The following is a 9,505-nucleotide window of genomic DNA, read 5'->3' as shown; positions in this document are numbered from 1 at the left end:
CACACACACACACACACACACACACACACACACACACACACACACACACACACGATAATCAACTTTGTAAAGATATAGTATTCGTCAATCCTTTCCTTTATTATGTAAAATAAGTTTAATTAAGTATTTTATTACCTTCTTTATTTTGATTCGTTCATACTATTCCTAATAATTTATTGATAAACTTCTTTGGTATTGTGTTCGTATTGCGCTAATTGTTAACTTCTAACTTGTAACGTGGAAACATTGATTACCTGCGAGACAGGCTTAGTCTAGTGCAGGAATCAAGACCAATTCTCTGTACGCTGTATACGCTGCAACAAGTTGTGTTTCTTGTGTTGTATTTAATTTCTAATTTATTATGTATCTACCTGCACAATTCTGATGTCAAATAAATTTGATTCTACTTTTCATCTTTATTTTATGATTTATCTCAAGTTAGGGAAACTATATTATATAACTATAGTTATACTATGAGTGTCAGATTAATTTAGAAGCACTTTAGAAAATTTCGCTTCTAAACCCGGGGCCTCTTCATCTAGGGCCCGCATTGTTAATCACTAGGCCACCGAGGTCGTCAAATAATGATAATCATGATAATAATAAAGTACCATTATGATTAAGTTTAAAGGGCCCATTCACTACCTGTAAAGCAGTCCGCCACGCAGGCAGACTGCAATGCAAGATAATGAATTTTGAACACCCTGAGACAAAAGTTGACAAGTCCCATGTACAGCGACCTTACCCTTCAAAACCTTCAGTTTGTGGAGCGGGGGCCCTAGTTTGGCACACAGGTTTGAATCCTGACGGACCTGTGATATTGTTCGTGTTCGATCGATATATTAATATTATTATAATAAAGTAATCCGGCAATATGTACATATTGCTGGATTACAATAGATATGTAAATCTAATAAATTTATCGCAACGCCCTGCCACAGTACATACGATGTTATTATATCTGTACACAATGTAATAAGTAAATAAAAAATAAAAAAACATTAACGAGATTTGTTTAAAGCGAAAAGCGACGATGTCAAGTGCAGTGTCACCATTTCCTCTCGAGGAGGAGTACCAGAAGGACACGGGCATCACTCCAGAGGATATACGAAAGCTCAGAGAATGGTTAAAGACTCAGCCCCATCTTCCAGCCGATTATATCACAGGTAATTTGTCCATACTTAATAATATCTAATAATAGGTCTATCGTTCAAGTCCAGGAAGACAAAATAAAAAATGGTTTCCAACTGCGAAACTAAAATTTCAGTATTTTTAAAGATTGCCTAGAAAAAATGGTTATTTAAGTGTGTTTACAGTCTGTCTTTTTTGAAGTAAAATGTCATTTGCACGGTTGCCAGTTTTCGTAAAATTTTAAATAGTCATGTCGTTGTGTCGACAATTTTATCGATAGATTGTGAAAATAGGTAAAAGCTTGCCAAAAATGTCTGATTTGTGAATGTTACCACGTTCTAAGGATTACTAATTACGTTACTGTATTCTTTATTCTTATTTTGACTGTTGGTCTATTAGTATCGAAATCAATTTTAGTCATACATATTTTAATAGATAACGACATGCGGATTTGATTATGTATAAATTCAAATGAAAACCTTTAACATATGTCTCCTATTTGTATTTTTTATACACATACCGCTAAATTTAGTATATGTATGAATTTGCAAAGATTAACAATTCAAATGAACCTGTGCCCAGCAGTTGGAAGCATAATGACGATTAAAATGGACCAAGTTTGGCTATTTATTTCATAAGCGTAACCAACATTCAGTCGATAGTCGATGTAAGGTTTTCGACTGCAATCACTAGCTATTTGCAAGCGGGCAACACTTATGCGCAATGAACTGTCATTTTACTCTATCATAAAAAAGACAGACTATAGGAACTTTGCTTTTGCGGCATGTCAGAATGTCCAGCGGGGGAAACCGCGCCAGGACAGTTGCCGCGTCAAAGGACACGGTGCGGTATCCTCGTGCGATCCTTATGGCCATGCGGCGCTGCACGCCATTGAGCATGGCTCTGCAACGCCGGACGCCCATCAGTCAGTGTGACCAGACAGACGCACCACCCCACCTTATAAACGACGAATTCCCTCTGAAGGGCCCCCCAGGTTGGGCAGCAACCAGTGCAATGCACCCGCCACCCTATCGATCCGGGGAACCAGGCGCCGGAAGTGCTCCTCAAAATCCCAGCGACCGTCCAGGATGAGGCCCAAGTATTTTAAGTACTGCCCCACCTGGACGTCGACTTACTCTACCAGATGCTATGCCAACTAAGCAACGGAACGAACCAGCGGACTTCACGAATTTTTCTATGTGTTTGTTGTCGTGTCTTTGTATTTGGTTTTTCAACGACTTTTCAGCTGTGGCGCCATCTATGAGAAATCTATGAAAGTATTTCGTCACCCAGTTAGGTAACATTACAGCTACCAGCCCTGGCTAGAGCTATCGCTATTAACTGTAATTAAATTTGTATTTAATTGATATTCAATATTTTTTTGGGAAAGTACGCCACTAGTTTGTTATAATTATTAATATAAAGATCAAACACTTAGAAAAAATTCCTTCGATACGGCCGGATTCGAACTGACATCGTCTAGCAAACCGTCCCAGACGCAGTCGAATCCGGCCGGATCGAAATATTTTTTTAACTGTTTGATTTGTGTATTAATAATTATAACAAACTAGTGGAGTAATTTCACAAAACATAATCGAATATCAATTAAATATAATTTTAATTAAAGTTAATAGCGACAGCTCTAGCCAGGGCTGGTAGCTGTATGTAATTTCAATTCAATACAAATTTAAAATTATGACAACTTATAGTGGAGTAATTTCACAAAAAAATAATTGAATATCAGTAAAATATCGTGTCATTCAATAAACTTAATATTACAATAATTATTAAAGTGGATATGTCCCAGTCAGCCGCTGGTAGCTGTAAAGTGGCTTGCTGAATGAAGAAAAACTTTCATAGATTTCGCACAGATGGCGCTACGGCAAAAAAGTTAAAAAGCAAAAGCAAAGATCTGCAATGAGCACAAAGAACAATTCGTAAGATCTGCTGGTTCGTTTCATAGCTCTGTTGGAAGAGTGTCAGCCACAGTATGGTGATGGCACTGGTTTGAGTCCAGCCGGACCGAATTTTTTTCTTTGTGTCCCATCTTATTATTAATAAATATTTCAATGTATGATTATGAAAGACTGCTGCGCTTTGGTAGGAAATTCACAATTAATTTTCGTAAATATTTTATCAGCATATTTCTAACATCTAATTTCTAAATATAGAAAATCTCCTTTTAAGCTGTAATAAAGAAATTTGCCTAAAAAGATGCCTGAAATACAGATACACATTTACTTAGTTTAGGCATCGCAATTTCAGATTAGTTTCTAATCTTAAAATGTATAGCATTCTTCATAAAGTATAATTTAGTTTCCCTTTTTAATGCTTACTATAATATACTATAATAGCTTTATTTACATTTGTTTTATTGTATTAGATTAAGTTATATTGAAAAAAAATTATCTTTTTGTTGAGTGATTGCTTTAGAACAATTCCTATCTTCTTTGCGATATCAAACAACCTGTCAAAGTTCGTTTTCTAACCTGTCAAACAGTGAAACGCAGAAACCTGATTGCGACACGTATTGTCGTTCTCTATAATTGTTACCTGTTGCATTCTATGTAAATAAACTATATAATCTGCTAGCTTTTCCTTATTTGTCATTGTAATCGTAACTTTAGTTCTCAGGTACGATTAAATCTTCTTTTGCCATCGTTCTGAAAGGATTTGCCAATTGGCCAGGATATGCCAGACGTATGTGGAACATGGGTAGTAGATCTTACCGGGGGAAAAAATGGGGGCTTTTGAAGTTAGAACCACAGTCTTTACAAAGATTATTTTAATTTGAAGTATATTATGAAGAAAAAACTAAGAAAGAAATAGTGATGAAGAAACTAAGAAATTTATTCCTTATTTTTAATCAAATTACAAAAGACTTTATCTTAAAAATTTCAATAATTACGAATTCAAAGTTCTTGTTCAAAGTGATAGAAGATAATGAGATTTAAGTGAAAGTGAAAACATAAATATTATCTCCCGCCGCTTAAGACAATTTAAAAAACCCAAATAAGTGAACTAAGTCATAAACATAATGTATTAGAACCACAATGGAAAATATTACTGAGGATGCCGATAATTAAACGAAGACATGGCTCGAAGACTTGTATCCAAGCCTAAACTCTTAATAAAAAAAGAACTTATGGGGAAGCCTCTCTTCATGCACCACTAACATTGACTTACAAATAAATGGACGACGGGTCTAATACAAACACCACGAAAAAAATGTCCCAAGTCAACCTATTCGAAATTTAAATTGTAATGTCATCGCAGTATCGCGCTGTCAGTAGAACAAATGAAGACTAAAGCGGAGTTCGGCGCTCTGTATACGATTTTAGCGCCTTACAAGTGCGGACACTTTTTAGCGCGGACCCGACGTCCATATAATTGTAAGTCAATGACCACTAAGATTATAGTCCATTGCTGTGACTCCTCTTACAATAAGAGGGCTTGGGTTGCAGTTCTCACGCGGGTCCGATGCGAATAGAGAATTTCACACACATCATTAAATTCCTTTGCAGTTTTTTTTAATGATAATAACGCACATATTCAACATAGCCCTGTGTCGCGGGTGTCATGGACACACACATAGACAACTACAAATTACACCGAAACTCACGAGATAAATAAATGTAAGCTATACAAATGTATCAAACGGCTTCTGCGTGACAGTCCGGCATGGTTACCGTTCCGCCACGGAGACAGTTTACTTTGCAGATGTGTGCAGGTTTTCTCACGATGATTTCCTTCACCGGAAAGCTCACGGTAAATTTCAAATTAAATTTTGCTCATAAATTCAGAAAACTCAGAGATCCCGTATTCGAACCCGAAATTTGTAGGAAAGAGATGCGACACGCACGTCTTTTTTACTTTTATTGCTTGGACATATTTCTGACCCGCTCAGGCTGATAGCGTGACGATATTTTTGTTGATTCCCTTAAGCCCTTTAACAAGGGTTGGAGGTTTCCAGTGTGATGGGCATGTGTGTGTTAATTTACGATTTCAGCGCATTGGTTGGCGCATGGCTAATCCTTGCTTTGATAGACCCATGTTTAGAAGTGAACGCCGAGGTAGGCGGTCTGCCGTTAAATGGGTTGATGATCTTGACTTGAATTTATTGATTCACACAGAACAGCGTTGTCACTGTCATACCTGTACGATTTCAGTTTATTTTGAAACTGACTTCAAAAAAGGTTCTTAATTTTAAAATTGAACAAAACATTGCACCTCTAAGGGTGGCAAACTAGGGGATGAATCCGGTTTCGCGCACTTTCGGGTAACCGATTTCAATTAAACTTGGCAAATAGATGTAACTCTACGAACATATGAGGTCTTTTTTTTATAAAAACTCATAATTATTTGACGTACAGGCGACAGCTCATCGCTACACATTAACGGATCTTGTTCCGTTGGAATGGAGGCGATGATAGTCGAACAAAAGTATATAGCTTGATGTGCAAACGTGTACAGTACTCGTTAGTTACGTTGGCACCTTACAAGAAATTACGAGCAAATGGTACGCCTGTGTTCGGCTTTATAAGCACAAGTAGTGGTCAGTCAATCAAATATATCAATAATATAATACATAATTAAGACCTACTTCTTTACCACATAATGCAGTAAACGATATTACTATGACTGTACTTTTATTCCAGACATGGACCTGATTCTTGCGTACCGCAGCTGCGACCGCAGCTACGAAGTGTCAAAGCAGCTGCTTGACCTGAACTTCACGCTAAAAACGTTATTCACGGACTTCTTCAAGGATCGTAAGGTCGACCATCGGATTGACGCGGCTTTAAAGTCTATGTAAGTAGGACCTCTTACTACTTCCATCAATTACTTAGGTACATCGGACATATTAATTATAATTCTAACTTTTTTATAAAAAAACCCGACCACAAAAGTTCGTGGAATTACATATATTTGCCATCGAAATTGAAACCGGTTACCGGAAAGTGCGCGATATCCGATTCATCGCCTAGTTTGCCACCCTTAGAGGTAGAATATTTTCTTTAAATTTAAATGAGACCAATACTGAGGTACCCTCTTTCCAACAAAAAAGAATCACCAAAATCGGTTCGCAAATAAAAAGAGAAGAGAAAAAAATAAAAAGAGTAATCGCGTAATATACACACAAAAAGAGTACAGTCAAATTAAGAACCTCCTCCTTTTTCAAGTCGGTCATAAAATAAGCAGAAAACGTGGAGTCATGACAATGATAATGCATTTGTGTTCATCAGTAAATTCAAGTCATCGGCATTATTAAGTTAAATATTTATTATTAAGAATTTCTTATTTTTATTATTTTATGCTTAGAATAATAACGCTTAGAATGATAGTTTCATATCACAAGTGAGGCAAAAATCAAATTCATGTAGGCTAGTTTTAGGTTAATTTTCGGTTTTAGTGAATATTTATATAAAAATACAAGTTGAAACGCGTTACTTCCTTGTGGAATGTGATGTTAGTATCTATTTTATGTTTGTCTGACGTATTTTTACACTCATTTACCGCACATTTCGTCGTTTTTAGCTAAAATTCTGGAGCTGTTCGCGGTGCAAGTTGACATTGAGCACTGAAGACCCGCCCGCTCGTGTAGGCCCTTTGGGCGCGCTTCAATTTGCCTCACTTAGCGTGTGCGGGCTAGGTTTCTATGCGTTATTATTCTAAGATTTTATGTATAAAAATTTTGTAATATTTTTTTACAATCCATCATGGCTTATGCGTTCTTTTCTACATTTTAGTTCCAGTTGTACTAACTATGGAATAATAGCTAGCTGGCTATATGTGGATAAAAAAAAACAAAAAGCCTTGCCAATTTCGAAATTCACAATTGTTGTGCTGTTAAGTTTGGTTGTGAATGATATTTATTCATACAAGAATCGGCTTCGGCTTATAATAGCTTATAATCGTTAGTAACTTCTTATTATCCCTCCTTAATACACAATGTACTTACTATTACTGTAAAATTAAACATCACAATATGATAGTATGAATCTCTATATCGTCTTATAAAACCAACTAGGGGTTTACAATGCGATTTTCCAAGTTTTTCCATCCTCTCTGTGTAGTTGTTTACACTTACTGCTTTTCCATAGAGATGTATCAACAACATACTGACAAAATTCATTGATTTACATTTTATAAGAAATCAATATAAGCACTACGACAAGAAAAGTGGTGACTCTTTGTGTCCGTTACTATTTCAAGTACTATACATGAAAGGGTTAATAACCTACTGTTAATGTTTTAGATTAGTGACACCTTTACCAAGCCGCACCAACGACGGCTACGGAGTATTGTACGCCACGTTTATGAACAGCGACTGGAAGAGTTTCTTATTGCCCGATATTATCAAGTACGTAACCAAACATTAATTTAATTTAATGCAAATAATTTGTAGGGGTGTTATTCAGTCACAAAAACCTACATGAAGCAATGCTACAACAAATTACTGTTTCACCCATGAACATTTATATAATAATAATAGTAATAACGCACACACTCAACATAGCCCCGCACTAGGGAAACCCTGTGTCGCGGGTGCCATGGACACACACATAGACAACTACAAACTCACGAGAGAAATAAATGTAGGCTATACAAATATTTCTCCCGGCCCGCGAATCCAACTCGGGGACCTCTGCGTGGCAGTCCGGTATGGTAACCGTTCGGCTACGGAGGCAGTTATATAAATCCAGTAGGTCACCAAATTACACTTGAAATCAGAGTATAATATCATTGCTTGAAATAGTCACATTTACACAATTTTTAAAACCAAACTGTCTTATCGTTTATGTTATCTCTAACAGAGTAATATTAAAAGAGGTTTTTAGTAAAGTTGTCTTTACATGATTTTCGAACTTATCAAAGGATAGGTCCAAAACAGCTTTTGGAATCTTATTATAATACTGTATACCTTGACCCACAAAAGCTCTGAAGTCTTAACTTCGGTAACACGAGCTTCCATTTATGTCTAGTTTTAAAATTATGTACGTCACTCCGTCTATTAATCTCAATATGCCAATTTTATTAAAAATCTCCCTAAGTGAGGTACGTGAGCTCTATTTATAGATCTCTTTAACTGCGCGCTTCTGCAAAATAAAGTATGATAGCATGAAACAAACGGTTCTGGCTGTGTCAACATCAGAAGTTGCCTGATTTTTCATAAGGCATAAATAGCAGAATTAAGCTTTCCAGCTAGTGCCGATATTGATACTTCTGGTATCGATATGTGGATTCCATTGAAGTTTTGAGTCCAGCTGTATTCCCAAGAAGACAGTGGTGTCCTCCAATTCTAATTGTTCATTATTAAGTTTAATGTCAGTTGCTACATTTTTTACATTAGGCAGCGTAAACATAGCACATTTTGTTTCCTTGGAAAGGGCTTAAGATTGTTTATAGTTAACCAATTTTGAACTTTACAGAGCTTCTATTCTATTCACATGAAATTTTAAATGTTCCAGGACAGTAATAATGGTGATAGACATCTGGCAGTACGAGGAAGGCTCATGGCCAGGCTTCATCATTCTCTTTGATCTAAAGAACATGAGTCTCGGACACCTCACTAAGTTAGATCTTAATAGTGTACGACACTATTTGTATTACTTGCAGGTCAGTTTTTCTTGCTTTTATTGAAGACTGGTACTACAATTATGGCTTTATATAATCTCAGCACAGAGTACTGAAAAACCGACCTCAAAAGTCATTCATAGTTCGACGCCAGTTTAGAGGTGGAATAGTTTCTTCAAATTTAAATGGGACTATTTCTGAGGTATCCTCTTTCCAACAAAAAAATAATCATCATAATCGGTTCACAAATTATCGAGTTATTGCATAACATTCATTAAAAAAACACAGTCGAATTAAGGATCTCCTTTTTTGAAGTCGGTTAAAAAGTAATTATCTAAGAAAGATGATAATTCGTGTGTATAAGAAAATGATTAAAAAATTATACTCGTAATTGCGAGTGTCTGCAATGATAATAATATCAAAAGGAAACAGTGTAATTATTGCTATTACTTTCTACGTAGGCGTGTTGCATGGCCTGTGAGCGGCCATTGATTCCAGAAGACCAGACAGGTTATACTGCGTTCAGCAAACTTTTAAACTCGGGTAATTAAGACAAGGTCTTAGTCTACTTTTAGAAATCTTCTATTTAAGTGGACTGTACTTGCCCAATGATATCGCACTGCTATTACAATAGTGTTGTATCTCAAAATATGTGAAATCCAAGAATCTAACATTTCTGAATGTAAAATTTTATGGTCTACACGTAAATAAAACCGTCTTTAGAATATTGTAAGAAACATTTAAAACATATCTATTTAAATCTGAACGTTTTGTGGGCTAGTTCTAAAATTCTATT

The 9,505-nt window shown here is 36.0% G+C and overlaps 1 protein-coding gene across 1 annotated transcript in view; it reads left to right on the top strand.

Moving 5' to 3' along the window:
• Positions 1-9,505, top strand: part of LOC113226246 (clavesin-1-like) — a 14,629-nt gene that overhangs the window by 3,331 nt on the left and 1,793 nt on the right. Inside the window, exons 2-5 of the mRNA XM_026458807.1 lie at positions 1,022-1,166; positions 5,790-5,943; positions 7,391-7,495; positions 8,604-8,751. Of these exons, the coding sequence (XP_026314592.1) occupies positions 1,034-1,166; positions 5,790-5,943; positions 7,391-7,495; positions 8,604-8,751 (540 nt within the window). The 5' untranslated portion in view covers positions 1,022-1,033. The remainder of the gene's footprint in view (positions 1-1,021; positions 1,167-5,789; positions 5,944-7,390; positions 7,496-8,603; positions 8,752-9,505) is intronic.

Source organism: Hyposmocoma kahamanoa, unplaced genomic scaffold (assembly GCF_003589595.1).
Source record: "Hyposmocoma kahamanoa isolate Upper Pololo Valley unplaced genomic scaffold, ASM358959v1 185, whole genome shotgun sequence".
Classification (NCBI taxonomy): Eukaryota; Metazoa; Arthropoda; class Insecta; order Lepidoptera; family Cosmopterigidae; genus Hyposmocoma; species Hyposmocoma kahamanoa.
Note: the sequence above shows the minus strand (reverse complement) of the source record. Positions and strands in the feature narration are given on the sequence as shown.